We start from the raw sequence: 24160 nt of genomic DNA on the forward strand, positions 1-24160 counted from the left end.
TATATATAGTATGTATAACTGAATCACTTTGCTTTACAGCAGAAATTAACACAACATTGGAAATCAACTATACTTCAATGAAGGAAATTGACTAAAAAATAATTTCAAAATTTTTAAAAGATGGCATTTTCATATAATTTAATTACTCACATTGTCAATGCTGATTATCATCCATCTGAAAATTCTGTAGAAAATTAAACACTGGAGACTTTCCAGTGGTGGTCTGGTGGTTAAGAATTTACCTTCCAATGCAGGGGACATGGGATCTATTGGAGAACTAAGATTCCACATACCACGAGGCAACTAAGCCCGTGAACCTCAACCAGGCAGCCCACGTGCTACAAACTACAGAGTCTGCAGGCCACAACTAGAGAGAAACCCACATGGTGCAATCAAGATCCAGGATGCCACAACTAAGATCAATGCAGCCAAAAATAAATAAATATTTTTTTTAAAAAAAGAGGAGAAAGTCAGAGAACAATCAGCTGCAATCTCAGGGTATCAGTTATATGAATGAATTATATTCATATAAAGAATTTTTCTGAATTTTTTTCAAATCATGGAAAATCTGTACTAGATAATGTACAATGTTGCTTAGAACTTCAAGATAAAGCTATTTAAAAAGAAGAAAATGTGATAAATAGATACACTGAAATATTATTCAGTCATAAAAATGAAAGATTGCATCATATGCTACAACATGAATGAAAAGTGCACGCACTGTACTAAGTGAAAATAATTGATTACAGAAGAACAAATGTTGCATGATTCCACTTATATATATATGTATACATATGTATGTGTGTGTGTGTGTTTATATATATATAACCCATGGAAACAGAAAACAGAATGCTAGTTGCCAGAGTCTGGGGGAAGAGGAAATGAAGACGACTCCAGTAAGCCTCTGCCCTTGAGTAACTCATGCAAAGAGTGAGATCTAGAAATCTCATTGTGTTCCTAGGGAATTCATGTAAGAGTATCAACAAATGTTGGTTTCTTTGTTGGTGTTGTGTTGTTTTTTTAAGGTACAAAAGGTTCCAAGAAGAGATTTTTCTCAAAAGCCAGTTCAAACCAGGTTGAAGACTGGAGACTGAGCACACAAACCAAAAACCGTCCAAAAGCTACCTTTGCTTCATGTGAATGCTAAAATCTCCTCTGCAGTCAGAGATTAAGGCCCATTAACATAACACAAGATGTATGAAGAAGCATGTTTCCACACTGTGCTTCTATGAAATTATGACCACCTTTATATGTAATGACAAAACTTTCCTGCTAATATTCATCCCCTGCCCTGATAAAAGGACAAAGCTTTCCTTGCTCAGGAAGCCAGAGCTTTGAAGAATGATTCTCTTTACTAGATGCAAATAAACACTTCAATTTGTATGACAATTACTCTTGGAGTTGTCTCTGATTAAACACTCACTGAGAAGTGAACTCTTTTTGGTAATGGTAACAGAGAGTCATAGTTCAAAGAGTACAGAGTATCAGGCATGTGAGATGGGTGGTGGTCCAGTGGCTAAGACTCCAGGTTCCCAATGCAGGGGGCCTGGGTTCAATTCCTGGTCAGGGAACTAGATCCCAAATACTGCATCTAAGACCCAGTGCAGCCAAATAAATAAATAAATATCAAAAAAATAAAAGTGGAATTTGTAATATAAGCTGAAAATTAGAGTCATTGCAACAAACACTTTATAGGTGATTACACCTGGGACTGCAAGGCAAATAGTTACCATACGTTTGTTACAAAGTCCAATAAGAGTGGGGCAAAGTTTGCAAATTGAAAAGACAGCCAAAATTGGCTTCGAGAAGACAGGGTAAGCAGGTGTTGAAATGTTGAAATCTAGTTAAGTAAAACATTTTACAACTTGGTATTTTGCAGAATTATGACATAGCAAATATTTATTCAAAATATATAAATCAATACAGTGAGTATTATGCAACAAAAATAATGAGTGCTGCTGTTTTAAAATAGTGTTGATTTTTAGAAAAATCATAATTGATGAGAACTGCAACAAGATATCTCTAAATGATTAAAATCATATGGCATTATTATTGGCCAGAATTGTAGGTTTGGCCCCTGGAAGTACTCTCAGACAAGTCTGTGAAGATGAACACATAAGTATAGTTCAATTATGGAAACGTACATGATACTAGTTTCATGCTCCATAAGGTTATGAGGAGGTCATTCCCACCCTGTCCGGTTAACAACTATTCCCTGCTGAAATGCTCTAGAATAGACCATCCATATTTACGCCATGAGAAAAATATTGTTTTCTCACTTTTTCAGGAAATGATTCAGAAATGTTCTTTGTTATTTCTGATGTGAAAACAAGGTTCAGAGAAAGTATGATGAGTGATCTTTAAATCCACACTGTGTGCACAACCATGGGTGTACACCAAACTATCAGCATGGCTACACAGAAGTTCCTTTGGCTCCCTCTTCTTCACAGCCTCCCCCTTCGAAGGAAGGGCTGGCAATCATGATCCATAGGAAAAATGCGGCCACTCCGGAAATGTTTCCAAGGGTGTCACTGGAGAAGCAGTTCGTTAAGGTCAGAGTTATAGAGCATAGACTCACCCACCATTGGTTTTCCTCAACTCCTCCACAAGGCAGCGCGCTTCCTCTTGAACGCGGTCCTCAATGGTCCTCTTCCCCATCCCCAAATTCCGCAGGGTCATGAGGGAGAAGCGCCGGGTCTCCTTCCATCTCTTGCCATTGCTGAAAATGATTCCTACCAGGAGAAACAGAAGCTATTAACAGGAGAGAGGCCCGAGGCAAGGAGGAGTGAGCTTACAGTTGGCTTACAGTTTCTGGTGGATCCAGCTCTGCTGGAGGGCTCTTCAAATCCCTCTTTTCCATCCTCCTCATCCCCATTTTGAATGTAGAACATGCGCACATGCACACCTACCATGTCCTTTTCTAACTTTTTCATTCACTGGGAGACAGCCTCTTCCAGAAAACTCCTCTCCCAGATCAGTCAGAGCTTCCTTCACTGCTTCATACCCATGCAAGACCACCATGGGCTTCATGCCAAAATACAGAGTGAACACAGGGCCGTAAACTTTTGAGAGCTGAGAACAGAGATGCATGTAATAGTAAAAGAAGTCAATATTTGATAATACATTATGCCTGATGCAGAATGTGTTATCATCCTATGATTATGTTTTCCTTCTGCTACATACAGCCTAATATTCCTGAATTCAATACCTAAACATGATGGTGGTTGTTACAGCTTCCACTAATGGATGAATTGCAATGTCAGGCAATGGCCAAAGTAATTGATACACAATGACAACTAATCCTCATATCAAGAACTTCAGCAAGTTTATTTGCTCCACTTATCAATAAGGAAACCATGGTCAAGGAATTCCATTTCATGCCAGTGTCCCAGAGTTACTATATAGAGAGGATTGAAATTTGAATCTCTCCTTGTTCAACTTCTGATCTTTGAATGATATATGATTCCTCAAAGCCCATCTTTAAACCAACACCCAGCTGACTGCTTCAGAGTTACATGTAGAGCTCTTCCCATGAGAATTCTCATTCTCCAGTCCTGTGATGAATAGTACAATTATTTTTTGAAGGATAGTTGACTTATAATACTGTCGTAAAACTACAGTACTAGTTTCAAGATTACAGCACACTGATCCAGATTTATATACATATATAAGTATGTATGTATATATATACACATATATGTATGTATATATGTTTGTATATATACATATTGTACAATGTGTATCACATGTGTATATATGATTCAGTTTTATATATGTATACATACATGTGTATGTATATACATACATATGTATAATATAAAATACATAAATATAAAACATGTTATTTTTTCAAATTCTGTTCCATTATAGGCCATTGCAAAATGCTGAATATACTACAATTCTATATTTTAAAAAATAAGATCAAATGGTTCTAATGCCCAGCCTTATTTGAGATCCATTGGTGTCACTAACACAGGAAGAGAGGAAGCATCATAGAGGCAGTGCCAGGACATGCAGCATCTCATGGAAGAACATCATCTTCCATCCTGCAGCATTCACAGGGTACAGACGGCAGCTTCCTGCAGAATCTAAATGAATGCTGCTACCGCCAGTTGGACCCTGACTGATGACTTGTTTCTTTCACTCACTCATGCTGATCTTGAACACAGAGCTATTGCCTTAATACCAAGCCCAATGTGCTTCTTCAGAAAAGTTCTGTTTTCATAGAATTGACCATCTGAACAAAATACATAGCTTATATAGTGCACATATTCTGCAAGGAACATTTTTATTGCTGAACACTTCATTACCAATTTACCTCCAGCCCCAAGTCACAGCAAATGGCTGTGAAATAAAGAAGGGAAGCAATACTCTAGCTTTTGACACCTTATTATTTTGATTGCTCCATTCAAAGGGCAATGCTCTTCTACTCACAAAACACATTATTTTGTTTCTGTATGACAATGACAGAGCTTAAAAAAAGGGGGGGGAAATATCAAAGTTTATGTATATATAAATATTATTTTTTTAGTTTGGCTTAATTTACTCACTGTTTTCAGGACATTGGAGGAGCATAAAGTCGACTTACATTAGTTAAGGATTTGCTGATGTCCTTAACATCTAACTGTAGGATGTTTCCAAGAATTGGGAGAGGAGTGGGTCCTGGCGGAAGCTTCCCTCTCCCAGAGCTCTGTTTCCAGAGTGAGAGGAGAAGCAGAGAGCAGAGGCAGAGCACCAGGGCCACAGCCAGATCCATTAACGCCGTCTCTTCTTACTCAGACGACTGTGATTCTGAAACCTAAAGCTTTTATAATAGTCCCTGTTAATTCAAACTTGGCCTCTCCCATATAACCAGGCCAATCAGTTATATCCACTTTGCACTCTATTCTGAGTAGACTTTACCCCACTGATAAAAATCAAAACAAACTGTCCTTTAGTCTTGTTTTCTCTGTGTCCAGTGACCGCTCTGGAGATTCTGGTTTAATCACAGTAGATGGTGTTCCAGTTATAAGTTTACTGTGTTTCCATTGTGCAGCCAAGATTGAGAACTATTGAAATAAAAAATCTAATGACAAAAAGGGCTTGAATTCTGGATTTAAATCAATGACCAGCTGTGAATGTATCACTTTGAGGACAATCACTGTAATACATACTCTCTTTATTTGAAAAGAATGCTCTATCTAATGCTAGGTATTTTGTCCTTGAAAGTGAAAGACTTCAAAGAATTTGAATGTATTGTACTAACATTGCACTTGTGGCTGTTTAGTCACTAAGTCACGTCCAACTCTTTGTGACCCCATGGACTGTAGCCTGCCAGGCTCCTCTGTCCATGGGATTTCCCAGGCAAGAATACTGAAGTGGGTTGCCATTTCCTTCTCCAGGGGATCTTCCTGATTCAGGGATCAAACCCTGTGTCTCCTGCATTGGCAGGTGGATTCTTTACCATGGAGCCACCACAGAAACCCAACATTAGAGTTACCTATTCATAAAAGCAACTGGACATGGAACAGACTGGTTCCAAATAGGAAAAGGAGAACATCAAGGCTGTATATTGTCATCCTGCTTATTTAATTTGTATGCAGAGTACATCATGAGAAACGCTGGGCTGGAAGAAGCACAAGCTGGAGTCAAGATTGCCGGGAGAAATATCAATAACCTCAGGTATGCAGATGACACCACCCTTATGGCAGAAAGTGAAGAGGAACTAAAAAGTCTCTTGATGAAAGTGAAAGAGGAGACTGAAAAAGTTGGCTTAAAGCTCAACATTCAGAAAACTAAGATCATGGCATCTAGTCCCATTACCTCATGGGAAATAGATGGGGAGACAGTGGAAACAGTGTCAAACTTTATTCTTGGGGGCTCCAAAATCACTGCAGATGGTGACTGCACCATGAAATTGAAAGATGCTTACTCCTTGGAAGGAAACTTATGACCAACCTAGATAGCATATTAAAAAGCAGAGACATTATTTTGCCAACAAAGGTCTGTCTGGTCAAGGCTATGGTTTTTCCAGTGGTCATGTGTGGATGTGAGAGTTGGACTGTGAAGAAAGCTGAGCGCCAAAAAATTGATGCTTTTGAACTATGGTGTTGGAGAAGACTCTTGAGAATCCCTTGGTCTGCAAGGAGATCCATCCAGTCCATCCTAAAGGATGTAAGTCCTGAGTTTTCATTGGAAGGACTGATGCTGAAGTTGAAACGCCAATACTTTGGCCACCTGATGCAAAGAACAGAGTCATTTGAAAAGATCCTGATGCTGGGAAAGACTGAAGGCAGAAGGAGAAGGGGAAGACAGAGGATGAGATGGTAGGATGCATCACTGACTCGATGAATATGAATTTGATTAAGCTCCGGGAGTTGGTGATGGACAGGGATGCCTGTTGTGCTGTAATCCATGGGGTCACAAAGAATTGGACATGACTGAGAGACTGAGCTGAACTGAAAGCTTGGAAATTTTTTATGTATTTAATATGTGTTGTCATGCATTCTCAGTCTCTTTGGTTGTGTCCAGCTCTTTGCAATGCTATGGACTGTAGCCCACCAGGCTCCTCTGTCCATTGGATTCTCCAGACAAGAATAATGGAGTGGGTTACCATGCCTTCCTCCAGAGGATCTGCCAGACCCAAGGATCGAAGGTGCATTCTTTACCACTGAGTCACTGGGGAAGCCCATTTAATATGTACTACATGCTATTTTGATACACATATGCTGGAGGCTGTGCTTAGGAGTTGAATGGGATTTTGAACTTGCTTTTCTGCCACACTGAGCCATAAGATGTACTCTGCCATTGCTGGGTACTTGTGGCTAGGATTCCTAGCAGAAAAAAGTATTATATTTTTGCTTGATTTTCCTGTACGTTGGTATCATATTGAACAAGTCATTGCCCAGATCAATATAAAGAAGATTTCCTTTTATGCTTTCTTATAGGTGTTTCATGGCTTTAGGTCTTAGGTTTATGTCTTCAGTCCATTTTGAGGTGATGTTTGTATGTTGTAAGATAATGATCGAAATTCTTTTCTTTTGCAGGTGGTAATCTAGTTTGCCCAGCACTCTATTTTTGACAGATTGTGCTTTCTGTATTATGTGCCTTGAGATCAGTTGATCATAAATTTGTCCATTTCTGGGTTCTTAATTCTTTTACATTTGTCTGTGTATCTGTTTTTAAACTGTTTGATTATTATAGCTTTGTAATCTAGTTTGAAATTAGAAAATGCGATTCCTCCACACTTGTTCCTTTTTAGTATTGCAGTGACTATGCAGGGTCTTTTGTTGTTGCATATGAATATTGACTTTTGACTGCACTGAGTCTTCATTCCTGCACAGGCTTTCTCTAGTTGCAGCAAGTGGGAGCTATTCTCTAGTTGTGGTGCATGGACTTCTCACTGTGGTGACTTCTTTTGTTGCAGAGCATAGGCTCTACGGTGCATTGGCTCAGTAGTTGTGGCACATGGGCTTAGTTGTCCCCACAGCATGTGGGATCTTCCTGGACCAGAGACTGAATCCATGTCCACTGCATTGAAAGGAAGCTTCTTAACTATTGGACCACCAGGGAAATCCTTACATATGAATTTTAATTTTTTTTTATTTCTGTGAAAAGCTCTATTTTCATACAGGTTTCATTGAATCTGTAGATTGCGTTTGATAATATAGCCATTTTAACAATATTAATTCTTCTTATTCATATACATGGGGTATCTTTCATTAATTGGTCCTCTTCATTATTTTCATCAATGTTTTGTAGTTTCTAGTGTACAGATCATTCACCTCCTTGGTTAAATTTATTTTAAGTATTTTATTCATTTTGTTTCTATTTCTTAAAGCTCTGTCAGTTTTGCCTCACATATTGTAATACTCTGATACACTTGTAAATAAAACTATTACACTTTACAGTTAATGTCTCCTATAATAAAAAATAATTATACTTCTTCCTTTCCATTCTTTGTATCATTGTTGTGGTTCATTACGCTTATATATAGGCATATGTATATTCATAACCATTACATAATCAAATGCACTGTTATCACTTTCTTTAAATTTTTATGTTAGAGCAATAAAGTAAATAAAGTAAAACTTTTTATTTTAATGTCACTCATTCCTTCTTTATAACCATTTCTTTCTTTTTTTTTCATTTATTTTTATTAGTTGGAGGCTAATTACTTTACATCATTACAGTAGTTTTTGTCATACATTGAAATGAATTAGCCATGGATTTACATGTATTCCCCATCCCAGTCGCCCCTCCCACCTCCCTCTCCACCCCATCCCTCTGGGTGTTCCCAGTGCACCAGGCCCGAGCACTTGTCTCATGCACCCAACCTGGGCTGGTGATCTGTTTCACCCTAGATAATATACATGTTTCAATGCTGTTCTCTTGAAACATCCCACCCTCGCCTTCTCCCAGAGTCCACAAGTCTGTTCTATACATCTGAGTCTCTTTTTCTGTTTTGCATATAGGGTTATCGTTACCATCTTTCTAAATTCCATATATATGTGTTAGTATACTGTAATGGTCTGTATCTTTCTGGCTTACTTCGCTCTGTATAATGGGCTCCAGTTTCATCCATCTCATTAGAACTGATTCAAATGAATTCTTTTTAATGGCTGAGTAATATTCCATGGTGTATATGTACCACAGCTTCCTCATCCATTCGTCTGCTGATGGGCATCTGGGTTGCTTCCATGTCCTGGCTATTGTAAACAGTGCTGCGATGAACATTGGGGTGCATGTGTCTCTTTCAGATCTGGTTTATTTGGTGTGTATGCCCAGAAGTGGGATTGCTGGGTCATGTGGCAGTTCTATTTCCAGCTTTTTAAGAAATCTCCACACTGTTTTCCATAGTGGCTGTACTAATTTGCATTCCCACCAACAGTGTAAGAGGGTTCCCTTTTCTCCACACCCTCTCCAGCATTTATTGCTTGTAGACTTTTGGATAGCAGCCATCCTGACTGGCGTATAATGGTACCTCATTGTGGTTTTGATTTGCATTTCTCTGATAATGAGTGATGTTGAGCATCTTTTCATGTGTTTCTTAGCCATCTGTATGTCTTCCTTGGAGAAATGTCTGTTGAGTTCTTTGGCCCATTTTTTGATTGGGTCATTTATTTTTCTGGAGTTGAGCTGGAGGAGTTGCTTGTATATTTTTGAGATTAATCCTTTGTCTGTTGCTTCGTTTGCTATTATTTTCTCCCAATCTGAGGGCTGTCTTTTCACCTTGCTTATAGTTTCCTTTGTTGTGCAAAAGCTTTTAAGTTTCATTAGGTCCCATTTGTTTATTTTTGCTTTTATTTCCAATATTCCGGGATGTGGGTCATAGAGGATCCTGCTGTGATTTATGTCGGAGAGTGTTTTGCCTATGTTCTCCTCTAGGAGTTTTATAGTTTCTGGTCTTACATTTAGATCTTTAATCCATTTTGAGTTTATTTTTGTGTATGGTGTTAAAAAGTGTTCTAGTTTCATTCTTTTACAGGTGGTTGACCAGTTTTCCCAGCACCACTTGTTAAAGAGGTAAAGAGGTTGTCTTTTTTCCATTGTATATCCTTGCCTCCTTTGTCGAAGATAAGGTGACCATAGGTTCGTGGATTTATCTCTGGGCTTTCTATTCTGTTCCATTGATCTATATTTCTGTCTTTGTGCCAGTACCATACTGTCTTGATGACTGTGGCTTTGTAGTATAGTCTGAAGTCAGGCAGGTTGATTCCTCCAGTTCCATTCTTCTTTCTCAGGATTACTTTGGCTATTCGAGGTTTTTTGTATTTCTATACAAATTGTGAAATTATTTGTTCTAGTTCTGTGAAAAATACCGGTGGTAATTTGGTAGGGATTTCATTGAATCTATAGATTGCCTTGGGTAGTATAGCCATTTTGACAATATTGATTCTTCCAATCCACGAACACGGTATATTTCTCCATCTGTTTGTGTCCTCTTTGATTTCTTTCATCAGTGTTTTATAGTTTTCTATGTGTAGGTCTTTTGTTTCTTTAGGTAGATATACTCCTAATTATTTTATTCTTTTTGTTGCAATGGTGAATGTTATTGTTTCCTTAATTTCTCTTTCTGTTTTCTCATTGTTAGTGTATAGGAATGCAAGAGATTTCTGTGTGTTAATTTTATATCCTGCAACTTTACTGTATTCATTGATTAGCTCTAGTAATTTTCTGGTAGAGTCTTTAGGGTTTTCTATGTAGAGGATCATGTCATCTGCAAACAGAGAGAGTTTCACTTATTCTTTTCCTATCTGGATTCCTTTTGCTTCTTTTTCTGCCTTGATTGCTGTGGCCAACACTTCCAAAACTATGTTGAATAGGAGTGGTGAGAGTGGGCACCCTTGTCTTGTTCCTGATTTCAGGGGAAATGCTTTCAATTTTTCACCATTGAGGGTGATGCTTGCTGTGGGTTTGTCATATATAGCTTTTATTATGTTGAGTTATGTTCCTTCTATTCCTGCTTTCTGAAGAGTTTTAATCATAAATGGATGTTGAATTTTGTCAAAGGCTTTTTCTGCATCTATTGAGATAATCATATGGTTTTTATCTTTCAATTTGTTAATGTGGTGTATTACATTGATTGACTTGTGGATATTAAAGAATCCTTGCCTTCCTGGGATAAAGCCCACTTGGTCATGATGTATGATTTTTTTAATATGTTGTATAACCATTTCTTTATGTCGATGTGTTTCTGACCTATACGATTTTCCTTCTCTGTAAAGATTTTTAAAACATTCTTTACAAGGCAGTTCAACTGACAACAAATTCTCTCAATTTTCTTTGCTCAAAAAGCCTTCATTTCTCCTTCACTTTTTAAGGAAATTTTGAAGGGTACAGAATTTAGATTGGTGGTTTGACCATCTGTATGTATTCTGTGGAGAAATGTCTGGTTAGGTCTTTTGCCCTTTTTTCAATTACATTGCTCATTTTTGTGTTGTTGAGTTGGGTGAGTTCTTTGTATAATTTTGGAAATTAAGCACTGGTTGATCACATCATGTGCAATATTTTTCTCTCATTCTGTATGTTGTCTTTTCGTTTTCCTTATGGTTTCCTTTGCTGTGCAAAAGCTTACTCATTTGATTAGGTCCTATTTGCTTATTTTTGTTTTTATTTCTATTGCCTGGAGGACTGACCTAAGAAAACATTGGTATAATTTATGTACCAGACACACTTACCTAAGCCTACCCCTGGATGCTGCAAGAGTTTAATCTCCAGGGTGCAAAAATAATTGCTCAGACCCCTTGTGCACAGCCAGTAGTTGTTTCAGTGGAGGGACTGATTCCTAGAACTTCCTCTCTACCTTTTATATGACATTACTCTAGCAATGCCATCCTCACAATATTGAGTGTCTAAACCCATGACAAGGAAAGTTATTTGTTTATTTAGGTTTCATTTAATTTTTGTGTGTGATAATGATAGGCAGTGTACATGTAACCTCTGTATCTCCAAATCAAATCCAAGAAATGGAAACACTAATAATATCATTTTACTATAGCACTGCTTTTCTTAATGACTTTGGAGTAATTTTGAATTGAGAAGTCAAAAGCATGTGTGAAGCCAATGTTACTGATGGAAATGACTTTTTACTTAACAAGAGCACACATTCAGTGAGTTTAATCTGTCTTTATTGTGTTTATTGTATAATAATAGACATGGCACTGGGGCCCTGGAGATTATAAATGTATCATGAAATTAATGCTAGTTTAGGGATATGTTTACAAAATATGCTTTTTTTGCATGCTAACTATCCCTTCTACTCTATTTAAAACTGTCTGCTTGTTGTTATCTATTCTGTGTCATATCATTGCCTCAATCCTAAAGCAGTATTCAGATCAGTTCAGTTCAGTCATTCAGTCGTGTCCAACTCTTTGCAACCCCATGGACTGCAGCATGCTAGGCCTCCCTGTCTGTCACCAACTCCTAGAGTTTACTCAGACTCATGTCCATTGAGTTGGTTATGCCATTCAACCATCTCATCCTGTCATCCCCTTCTCTTTCTGCCTGCAGGGTCTTTTCAAATGACTCAGTTCTTCACATCAGCTGGTCAAAGTATTGGAGTTTCAGCTTCAGCATCAATCCTTCCAATAAATGCTCAGGACTGATTTCCTTTAGGATGGACTGGTTGGATCTCCTTGCAGTCCAAGGGACTCTAAGAGTCTTCTCCAACACCACAGCTCAAAAGCATCAATTCTTTGGCATTCAACTTTCTTCATAGTCCAACTCTCACATCCATACATGACTACTGGAAAAACCATAGCTTTGACTAGACAGACCTTTGTTGGCAAAGTAATGTCTCTGCTTTTTTTTTTTTTCCATTTATTTTTATTAGTTGGAGGCTAATTACTTTACATCATTACAGTAGTTTTTGTCATACATTGAAATGAATTAGCCATGCATTTACATGTATTCCCCATCCTGGTCCCCCCTGCCACCTCCCTCTCCACCCGATCCCTCTGAGTCTTCCCAGTGCACCAGGCCCGAGCACTTGTCTCATGAATCATTTGTTTTTACATTTAATTAATAAAAGTCTGTGGTGTAGTACTTCAGGGCTTTGTAAATATCAAACTTCTCAACCATTCACTCTACAGTTTTAGCATTTATTGATGAAACTTGCTTGAATTAATAATCATATGGTGAATTGTTGTAAAAAGAGTTTTCTAATTTTATCATTGTTTCTGTTTCTAAGCTGAGACTACTCTGTAACGAAATCTACCCTATACTATCAAATAAGACAATCTGTATGAAAATGATAAACACTAATAGTTGCTCTAGTACCTATTATTATCACAGAAGTGTTATTTTTAACTAGATCAGATATCTTTCTACAAAAACACTATGGACAGATAACTCCAAACACTTCAAATTCCAATAGTTATTTCCATTTCAAACCATTGTCTACACATGAGAAGAGTGGAAATTGAAGTGACGAAGGAGCTGTTAGGGATGGATGCCAGTGTTCAAATGTGATAAGCAAAATGGATACACCCTAGGGCCCATGTACTCACTATTCCAAATGCTGTTGAGGTTTACTTTAGCAATATCATTTCCACTCATCTTTAATTTATTTTTGCTTATTACTTGCTCTGTCTGCCGCTGTCTTGATCAAAACCACAGCCCTTCTTTGGGCCTAGGATTCCTCATTCATAAGTCATAAAATTGGACTAAATGGTTTGCAACATTTGTCCAGCTCCAGGACTTCTGTGTAGTTCAATTTATCTTCATCTGTTCTTTCCAGGGCACAGATGTATTAATATCACTGACTTCTGTGCTACATGATGACAAAGAATTCCCTATTTGACCCTGACCAATTCCTGGATGAGAGCAGCAACTTTAAGAAGAGAGACTACAACATGGCTTTCTCAGCAGGTAACGCAAGTTTAGTTTCTTCATCACTTCAGAGAGCAGGGTACCTTTTGGGCATCAGGTGGAACTGGCATCCTGTGCTAGGATTGGTAAAAATGCTTTTTTGTCCATGATGAGGGGCAGTAATCACAGTGCCCACACACTTTCCTTCCCCTCAATACATCATGATTGTTGGATTAGATTACTGGAGCTTGGAGAGGTGACACAGTTCTTTCAAATTCAGAAATAAAGTTTGAGCTACATTCTGAAACTGTAAGTAAAGTGCATCTTAGAAAAAGGAAACTTTGTGTTATAAATCTTTGAAACTTCAAGGTTGATGAAGAATAAATATACTTAGAGCAGAGAACAGAGGCTATGGAGAGTGGAAAGAAACATATTGGACCATCAGATTAGGAACAGAAAATAGAATGAATATATGTGTGTTCCTAGAAAGAGATTGAACTTGAAAACATCAAATTGCAGCTATGAGAATACTTAATGAAGTATGTGGTATAGTACTGATGCTCAGTAAATGTGTGTTGAAAGAAGGATACTCATTAAGACAAGATGTAAGTGCATAGCATGTATGGCTACCCTTTGACCATCTGTCTATTCAGCCATTCTGCCTTCCTTCCATTCACTGAAACATTCATCAAATGGTTACTGCATAGTCTCTTTCTGACTGCCAGAAACACAATGTTCAAGGAGTATATGTACTCTATGTGTTTGTTGTTTCCAGAGAAACAGATTTGTGTTGGAGAGAGCCTGGCCTGCATGGAACTAGTTTTATTCCTGATCATAATTTTACAAAAATCTTCCTTGAAATCTATGGTTGACCCAAAGGACATTGACACCACCCCAGTTGCCAGTGGGTTAGTTTCTGTGCCACCTTCTTATGAGCTCTGCTTCATTCCTGTGTGAGGAATGTTAGATCATCTGGCTTCAACTGCCTCTCTTCAGGGCATCACTCACTTCTTTCCCTTCAGTATTCCTGAGAATTCCTTCTCTAACCTCTCATCTCATTGTGCTGTTTCACTGCAGAAATGTATTTGCTATTCTCAATATTCTGTGACATTTGTATTGGCCATCACATATACTAATAATTGCCTAATATTGAGTATTGTTATGTAATCACTACAACATATAACAAGATGGTTAGTGTATATCAATGTAGAGCCTTCTCCTGTGCATGTTCAAAATAAAAGGCATAATTTGATGAGTCAGTTCTCAGACTCTCCCTCTTTTGTGCATAGTGCACGTACAAAATGGAAGAAAAGGTGCAAATAGTCATGATGTTTCTCCAAATTATAAGCCAGTACATCTGGCATTCCAAAGGATAATAGCGTTTGGGGGGACTTAAATGAGGAACTCGCTTTATCTTGCTTGTCTTGGAACATTGACAGAACCCAGTATACTCTTGAAGAAAGCTGGTGACAGCTAGAACAGAAAAGCAGGCTGTACTAGCATGCAAGTTTAAGACCTTCAGAATCTTTGACTGAGCTGGTTGCTGAGGTTCTTCACCTACATGAGACTAGTTACTGTAGATTGGGAGAACTGACTGTTGGTGTAATGTACAAACACCAATGCAGAGTGTCAAGAAAAATGAAGAAGCAGAAGATGCATAATGGAACAAAAATATAATTCAGAATAACATCCACAAAGATCATTACTGGGTTCAGGAGAATAGTAAATTAATGCAGAAATTTCAACAAAAGACAATTTAAAGGTACCAAACAGAACAATATGTCAGATAATTAAAGAATATAATAATTGAACCTAAGACATCATTAGAGGGTTCACAGCAGAATAGATCAAGGAGAAGAAGTGATCAGTGAACTAAAATATATATCACTGGAGATTATGCAATCAATCAGGGGATTGAAAGAAAGACTAGGAAAAAGAAAAGAAAATTAAAGAGATTTATGGGACACCATGAGATGGGCCAATATAAGAGTCTAGAAGGAGAAGACAGAAAGAGAAAGGACTAGAAAGCTTATTCAAAGTAACAATGTCAGAAAATCTTCCATATCTGGGGAAGAAGTGGACATACAAATCCTGGATGTATAAAGAACCTCAGATTTTAAAAAATCAAATACATCCATGCTGAGACACACAATAATTAAGTTGTCAGAAATCAATGACCATGAGAATGAGAGCAACCATAGATAGCAGCTTTTCATATACAAGGGACCCCATAAAGCTGTCAGTAACTTTCAGAGCAGAAACTGACAGGAGAGAAAATAGAACATATCCTCAGAATTCTGAAAGAAGAAATAAAATCTTAGATTTGAGGACACTTATAGGCTGAAAGTAAATGGATAGAAATGACTTCCCTGATGGTTCAGCAGTAAAGAAACCACCTGCAGTGCAGGAGACATGGGTTCAATCCCCGGATTGGGAAGATCCCTTGGAAGAAGAAAGAGCAACCACTCCAGTATTCTTGCCTGGAAAATCTGATGGACAGAGGAGCCTGGTAGACTGCAGTCCACAGGGTTGCAAAGGGTTGGACATGACTTAGAGACTATACCACCACAACCACATAGTTGAATTTGCAGCATTGTGTTACTTTCTGCTGTAAAACAAAATGATTCAGTTATGAATATGTAAATGTTCTTTTTCATATTCTTTTCTATTATGATTTATCATAGGATATTGCATATAGTCCCCTGTGCTATACAGTTAAGACCTTGTTGTTTAACTATCCTATGTTCAATAGTTTGCATCTGCTAGTCTCAAACTCCCAATCCATCCCTCTCCTACCTTTCTTCCCCTTGGCAACCACAAGTCTGTTTTCTATGTCTGTGAATCTGTTTCTGTTTGTAAATAAGTTCATTTGTGTCATATTTTAAATTCCACATATAAGTGATATCATGCAGTATTTGTCTTTCTCTTTCTGACTTACTTCGCTTAGCATGATCACTTCTAGGTACATCTGTGTAGCTGCAAATGTCAACTGTTGCTAAGAAGAGGCAAAGAGGGAAATAGATAGCATGCAATGCTTATATTAGACAAGGAAAAAAATGGATGTATCTTTACCTAGACTAAGAAAAAATAAGACTCAAGTAGATAAAATCATAAAGAGAAAACTGTACATTACCACAGAATAAAAGCATCATAAGAGATTATTATGACCAATTATATGCCACTGAAGAAAGTTAGAAAAGACAAGCAATGACTAAAGAGATTGAATCAGTAATCAATAGCCTCCCGACAAAGAAAAGCCCAGGACCACCTAGTTTCATTGGTGAGTTTTAAATACTTAAATGTAGAATAATTAATGTTAAACGTTTTCAAAGTCTTTCAGAATGTGAGAGGAGGGAACACTTCAAAATTCATTTTTTTTTTTTTTTTTAAGGCCAGAAATTCTGTGATTCCCAAGTCTGGCAAAGATGCTACCCAGAAAAGAAAACTACAGGTTAGTTAGTATTCCTTATGAGGATGGATGTAAATATCTTCGATATAATTCTAGAAGAAAAAGTCCAACTGCCTATTAGGAGTATCATTTTGTTAGGTAGTTAGAATAGGAAAAAGGAGTCCAGAATGGTGGTGGCTAAAAGACAAGAAAGGGAAAAGCCAGTGAAAATAGAACAAAGGAAGGTCCAAGGACTGGAGTGAGGACCTCAGGTAGAACAAACAGCACTCCTGGCTAGCCCAGTTTACATAGGGCAGGCCCAGGGGAGGAGAAAAAACATATAAAAAGAGGAGCCAAAGGGCCGGGGGTCTCTCTCACTCTCTCTCTTCCTCTTTTGGGTCAGCATGCCCTCATGCCTCAAGGATGTATTTTCCTTTATTTTCTAAATAAAACTGAGCTGTAACACAGAGCTGTAACACTGATCTGTCTGAGAGCTATCACATGGTCTGTCCAAGGGCTGAAAAACTGGTCCATCACTTCAAATTTTTGTTGTGATGAGACAGAACACTGCCCCAACACTCAACATTCAGAAAACTACGATCATGTCATCTGGTCCCATCACTTCATGGCAAATAGATGGGGAAACAGTGGAAACAGTGGCTGACTTTATTTTGGGGGGCTCTAAAATCACTGCAGATGATGATTGCAGCCATGAAATTAAAAGACACTTACTCCTTGGAAGGAAAGTTATGACCAACCTAGACAGCATATTAAAAAGCAGAGAGATTACTTTGTCATCAAAGGTCTGTCTAGTCAGGGCTATGGTTTTTCTGTCCATGGCATTTTCCAGGCAAGAAATCCCAGAGTGGGTTGTTATTTCCTTTCCAGGGGGGATTTCCCAACCCAGAGCTCAACCCTGCAGCTCCTGCTGCATTTCCTGCATTGTAGGATGATTCTTTGCTGATGAGCCACAAGAGAAGCTCCCTTTATTTCATTATTTCTGACAAAGTCAGTCTCCAAAGGGCAACAAAGCATTTGGGTTTGGAGGCAATTGGGAGGCTTAAACCACAGTTTCTCAGGCCTTCTACATAAATTCTTGAGATTGGCTCTTCCTTCTATTGCCTCAACAAATTTTATCATTTTGTTGATGAGGAGGGGAGAATACCTTTTTAACATTTCTCCACTTGAGAATCTATGACCCTTTTCACCTTGAATTCCAGAGAGATGTATTTACCGTGATGCTTGTTGTTTTGTGAACTGCCAACATGGTGCATATTCAGAGTAGCATTTTAGGGTGTTTGTTTTTTTTCCCAAAATTGTCCCTGAGACAGCTGTGGTGTATATGAGAGAGCATCACAATGAGCAGCAGAAAATTTCAGTTTAAATCCTAGTTTTATTTATTATGAGCCTTGTGACACTGGACAGTTGTCCTCTACCCAGAATCTCCCTTTCACCCATTTGAAAAATACAAATTTACCATCTCTACCTTCCAGTGTTTGTTTTGTTGGGGTAGTCCTGGGATTTCCAGGTAAAAGTCATGTTGATTTACTTAGACAACTATTTTATATGACTTTGGTATTCAGGATGCTTGAATTATGTTATTGTTAACCATGAATTTCCAGAATGGAGATCAGGTTGAAATCAAGAGGTGTTTATTTGGGATTTGTTAGGACTGCTTCTCAAGGCACATATTCAGGAAGTACTTAAGCCGTGTTCTTCCACACTACAAAATGAGGAAGTTTATAAGAGTAAAAGTTACAAATTGTGTCCAAAATTAGGATTGGATATTTTGTAATAACTGCTAATGGAAAGTAACTTTTCCATAGTACAAAAAATTAAAAATATTAAAAAGTAATGATCTTGAGAATAGAAAATCATCCTGGATTACCTGGTATGCCCAGTGGAATTGTAAGAGTCCATGAAGGAGGTGGTCAAGGGGATCAAAGAGCCACGAAGATGCTGTGCTGCTGACCTTGGCGATGCAAGATGTGGTGTGAGCTAAGGAATGCAGGTGGCCTCTAGAGACTGGAAAAGACAAGGAATTGGATTCTCCCGAGAGCCTCCAGGAGGAATGCAGCCCTGTCAACACCTTAATTTTCAGACTTGTGACCTCTAGAGTTGTAGGATAATAAATTAGTGTTGCCTTAAGCCAAGGGGGAAAAAAAGAATTAGGATTGGAGATGGAAAGATGTAAAGATGCTTGTTAAGCAAAGGTTTGTTGTGTCTGAAGTGATTAAATAGTTGTGAAGCAGGCAATTTTGAAACTACAAACTTGCAGTTAACAGCCACTAGTCTATATCATTTTGAAAATGGCTGATGGAGTACTTGAGTTTGACACAATTCAGAATTGAAGTAGTCAGTGATGCAGGAACGTGTCTGAAATCACATCCACAATGACTACCCACAGTTACTCCATTTTGATTTTTTAAAATATGTCATCATTAACTATTTTATGAATCAGTTCAGTTCAGTTCAGTTCATCTGCTTAGTCCTGTCCGACTCTTTGCGACCCCATGAATCACAGCATGCCAGGCCTCCCAGCCCGGCATTTCGCATGATGTACTCTGCATATACTCTGCATATTCCAAGCTTTACTGAAGTTTAATTGACAGGTAAAAGATTATTTAGTTGAAATAGAAGAACTCTCCAGACCAATTGGGATTCCCTAGTAGCTCACCTGGTAAAGAATTTGCCTGCCATGCCAGAGACCCCAGTTCAATTCCTGGGTCGGGAAGATCCACTGGAGGAGGGATAGGCTACCCACTCCAGTATTCTTGAGCTTCCCTGGTGGCTCAGCTGGTAAAAAATCTGTCTGCAATAAGGAAGACCTGGGTTCAATCCTTGAGTTGGGAAGATCCCCCAGAGAAGCGAACAGCTCCCCACTCTAGTATTCTGGCCTGCAGAATTTCATGGACATTCAGTCCATGGCGTCACAGATTCGGATATGACTGAGCGACGTTCACTTCACTTCCAGACCAATTAGGCAAGAAAAACAGATAAAAGACATTCAGTTTGAATAGGAAGAAGTAATACTATAACTATTTGCAAATAATTCAGTATACATATAGAACCCACACACACAAAAGAAAAGCTAGAGATAACAAATGAATTCAACACAACTCCAGAGTAGAAGACCAATGCAAAAATAAATTGTTCCATTCTTTATTTCTTCTCTGTCCATGTGATTTGATGACTAGCTTCAGCATTATATTTGTATTCCTTTCACTTTTTTTGTGTGTTTGTACCTATTGTAGAATTTTGGTGTGGTTACCATGAGTTCTATATACAGAGATTTTTTTTATGTGCATTTACCATGAGGGGTGTGTGTGTGTGGGGGGGGGGCTTTCCAAGTGGCTTAGTGGTAAAGAATATGCCTGCCAATGCAGGAGACACGGATTTGATCCCTGGGTCAGGAAGAACCCCTGGAGGAGAAATGGCAACCTGCTCCAGTATCCTTGCCTGGAAAATTCCATGGGTAGAGAAGGCTGGCAGGCTACAGTCCATGGGGTTGTAAAGAATTGAACACAACTGAATGACTAAGTGTGTGCATGTGTTCATGTGCACACACACACACATCAAGTGACACAATCAAAGATGTAAAACAAAAACTTAAAGGATGGGAAAAGAATATTTTCATTTCATGTATTATATATATATATAATATATATGGGTTTAATGCCCAAACTATATAAACAACTTTTACATTCAACAACAAAAGCAAGCTCCCCAATTTAAAAAGTGCAAAGGGACTCAAATGACATTTCTCCAAAGAAAATATAAAAATGATGGACATACTATACTGAAATCACATAAAAATATGTTCGACATTATTGGTCATTAAGGAAATGGAAATCAAAGCCATGACGAGATACCACTTCATATTAACTAGGCTAGCTTTAATAATTACAAAAATTAGAAAATACACATTGGCAACTATGTGGGTAAATAGAACCTGTGTACATTTCTCATGGGAACATGACTACTGTAGTCACTGTGGAAAAGTTTGGCAGTTCCTCAAAATTAAGACATAAAATTACCACATTCCCCATCAATTCTACTCATAGAAATATACCCCACAAAAATGAAAAAAATGTTCAACAAAAAACTTGTACACAAGTCTTTACAGTGACACTATTCATAAGATTCAAAGATAGAAACAACACAGATGTCTACCAACAGATGAATGTATAAAATTTACAATAAGTGAAAACATGGAATATTATTCAACCATAAAAGAAAATAACAAAGCACGTGTGCATGCAAATTAGATGAACCTCCTAAACCCTATACTAGATCAAGGATCTAGAAACAAATGGGGCAATGCTATGAAACCTTTCATATGATATATACATAATAGGCAAATTTATAGAGATATAAAGCAGATAACAGGTTAACACATGATGTGTTAGTGATCATTTAATGGGAGGGTATATTTCTGCAGAGTGATGGAAAAATTTTGAAATTAGAGAGATCAAGTAATCATGCAATAGTGTGAATGCACTAAATACTATAAACTGTACACTTTAAAATAGATAATTGTATGATATGTGAATTTCATCTTATTTTTTTAAATGACATTACTCCACAAACTGATCTACAGATTTCCTGTGATCCCTGCGAAAATCACTACTGTCTTCCTGGCAAAAATTGATGAGTTTACCCTATAATTAATCTGAAAATTCAGAGCAATGAGACTAGCCAAAATACTCTTAAAAATTAAGTTAGAGGACTCACACCTCTCAATTTCAAAATTAACTATAATACAAAGCTAGTAACTAAGACAAACAGATAATGTGTTATGGTATAAGGTTTTAATAGGAAAAGGAGTACGTCAAGGCTGTATATTGTCACCCTGCTTATTTAACTTATATGCAGAGTACATCATGAGAAATACTGGGCTGGATGAAGCACAAGCTGGAATCAAGACTGCCAGGAGAAATATCAGTAACCTCAGATATGCAGATGACACCACCCTCATGGCAGAAAGTGAAGAGGAACTAAAAAGCCTCTTGATGAAAGTGAAAGAGGAGACTGAAAAAGTTGGCTTAAAGCTCAACATTCAGAAAACTAAGATCATGGCATGTGGTCCCATCACTTCATGGCAAATAGATGGGGAAACAGTGGAAACAGTGGCTGACTTTATTTTGGGGGGCTCCAAAATCACTGCAGGTGGTGACTGCAGCCATGAAATTAAAAGACAGTTACTCCTTGGAAGGAAAGTTATGACCAACCTAGAAAGCATATTAAAAAGCAGAGACATTACTTTGTCAACAAGGGTCCATTTAGTCAAGGCTATGGTTTTTCCATTGGTCATGTATGGATGTGACAGTTGGACTGTGAAGAAAGCTGAGCACAGAAGAACTGATGCTTTTGAACTGTGGTGTTGGAGAAGACTCTTGAGAGTCCCTTGGACTGCAAGGAAATCCAACCAGTCCATCCTAAAGGAGATCAGTCCTGGGCGTTCATTGGAAGGACTGATGCTGAAGCTGAAACTTCAGTACTTGAGCCACCTCATGCGAAGAGTTGACTCCTTGGAAAAGACCCTGATGCTGGGAGGGATTGGGGGCAGGAGGAGAAAGGGACGACAGAGGATGAGATGGTTAGATGACATCACCGACTCAATGGGCATGGGTTTGGGTAGACTCCAGGAGTTGGTGATGGACAGGGAAGCCTGGCATGCTGCAATTCATGGGGTCGCAAAGAGTCAGACAGACTGAGCCACTGAACTGAACTGAACTGAACTGAACTGAACTATAATACAAAGCTAGTAACTAAGATGAACAGATAATGTGTTATGGTATAAGGTTTTCATATAGACTATTGGAAAAGATTTTAGGTTACACAAATAAACGCTTTCACTGCCAGAATAAAATGATTTTTGACAAGGTGGTGCCATAATGGTTAGTGTGGGGAAAACAGTATTTTCAACTAATGGTGTAGGATTCAGAGTCTCAGATACCAACCTTGAACTCCATATGCATGACAATTCATTTTACTTTAGAGTCAATTAAGGTTTCTTTCTTTCTTTCTTTTTTTATTTTTTTCATTTATTTTTATTAGTTGGAAGCTAATTACTTTACATCATTGCAGTGGTTTTTGTCATACATTGAAATGAATTAGCCATGGATTTACATGTATTCCCCATCCCGGTCCCCCCTCCCACCTCCCTCTCCACCCCATCCCTCTGGGTCTTCCCAAAACAGAAAACTGTTTCTTTCTTTCATTCACCTACTCTCCCATCACACACATTTGCACCTCTACATACACTATTCACCCATCTGAGATTTCTTTTCTTGTCCTTCATGCAAACATATTGAATTTATTTTCAACCACCTGATATGCAGAAATACGGCTAGATTAAGTCATTCTTTTCCGTCCCCTCATCCAGTGTTCAGCGATCATGCTCATCTTCATATTAAACTACGATATTTGTATTTTATACCTTGTTTGTAATTGTTTATTTTTCATCTGAGGTGTCATTCTGATTCTTCTTAGGTAGACTATTAGTACTCAAAAAGCAAGACCAATTTTTCCACTTATTTAAAAGTTAAATATTGTATCTTTCATAATGCTAAGTGTACACAATATATGCACATAATAGGTACTTAAAATGCTTGTTGGCATTACTTACTTGACCACTGAAACATTCCTAGTAAATTGGAAACTATTCACTGAATCACGAAATGCATAAGCAAAGAACTGAGCTATCATTAACATTTTATCTGCTCCTTTTTGATCAGAAAGCAATCAAAAAAGTCTTGAGGATTTAATAAATGGACAATAAATGTCCCGGGATGCTTGGTGTTTCATTGTTTGCTCCAAAAAATAATTTTGTGAATGAGCAGCATTTTTAAGTACTCTGTTATGACTCCCTGGAAAATAATCAAGGAGAGCAGGGAAAGTATTGCAGATCTAGAAGAGAAAGCAGTAGTTTCTTAAGTAAAAAACACTTAGTGAAGGTTTACTTAATATGCCAAGCTCTGGTGAGCAATTGTGATATAAAGATTAATATAATATGGTCTCTGTATTGAGAGAAACTTTCACTTCACAAATATATAATTTTCTATGTTGACAGATGTATTTGAGGGAGAAAATTATGACCATGGATCAACATGATAATACTTTCCTATACTCATATATCATGTTTATATGAGTATAGGCTTCTCTTGTGGCTCAGATGATAAAGAGTCTGCTTACAATGCAGACAATCGGCCTGGGTTTGATCTCTGGGTCGGGAAGATCCCCTGGAGGAGGGCATGGCAATCCACTTCAGTACTCTTGCCTGGAGAATCCCATGGACAGAGAAACCTGGTGGGCTACAGTCCATGGAGTCATATAGAGTCAGGCATGACTGAGTGACTAACATACACATGCACATGTTGACAGATGCATTTGAGGGAGAAAATTATGACCATGGATCAAATATGATAATTTTTTCCTATACTCATATATCATGTTTATAGGATAAATGCATTTTTATAT

At 37.9% G+C, this 24160-nt stretch overlaps 1 protein-coding gene across 1 annotated transcript; it reads right to left on the reverse strand.

The window, feature by feature from the left end:
* Nucleotides 1-2551: 2551 nt before the first annotated feature.
* Nucleotides 2552-4790, reverse strand: LOC139034244 (cytochrome P450 2C18-like). Its single transcript, XM_070464702.1, has 3 exons — nucleotides 4589-4790; nucleotides 2910-3072; nucleotides 2552-2732 (listed from the first exon to the last, which is right to left on the reverse strand). Exons 1-3 carry the CDS (start codon nucleotides 4754-4756, stop codon nucleotides 2575-2577), a joined length of 489 nt encoding a protein of 162 aa, XP_070320803.1. The 5' UTR covers nucleotides 4757-4790; the 3' UTR covers nucleotides 2552-2574.
* Nucleotides 4791-24160: the final 19370 nt, after the last annotated feature.

The sequence above is a fragment of the Odocoileus virginianus genome, unplaced genomic scaffold (assembly GCF_023699985.2).
Source record: "Odocoileus virginianus isolate 20LAN1187 ecotype Illinois unplaced genomic scaffold, Ovbor_1.2 Unplaced_Contig_72, whole genome shotgun sequence".
In the NCBI taxonomy this organism is placed as follows: Eukaryota; Metazoa; Chordata; class Mammalia; order Artiodactyla; family Cervidae; genus Odocoileus; species Odocoileus virginianus.

Coding starts and splice junctions, on each gene's coding strand:
- LOC139034244 (XM_070464702.1), bottom strand. CDS start 4,756: ATGGATCTGGCTGTGGCCCTGGTGCTCTGCCTCTGCTCTCTGCTTCTC. Junction 3,073..4,588: donor TCAGCAAATCCTTAACTAAT/GTAAGTCGACTT, acceptor CTCTGTTCTCAG/CTCTCAAAAGTTTACGGCCC. Junction 2,733..2,909: donor AAAAGTTAGAAAAGGACATG/GTAGGTGTGCAT, acceptor TTCTCCTGGTAG/GAATCATTTTCAGCAATGGC.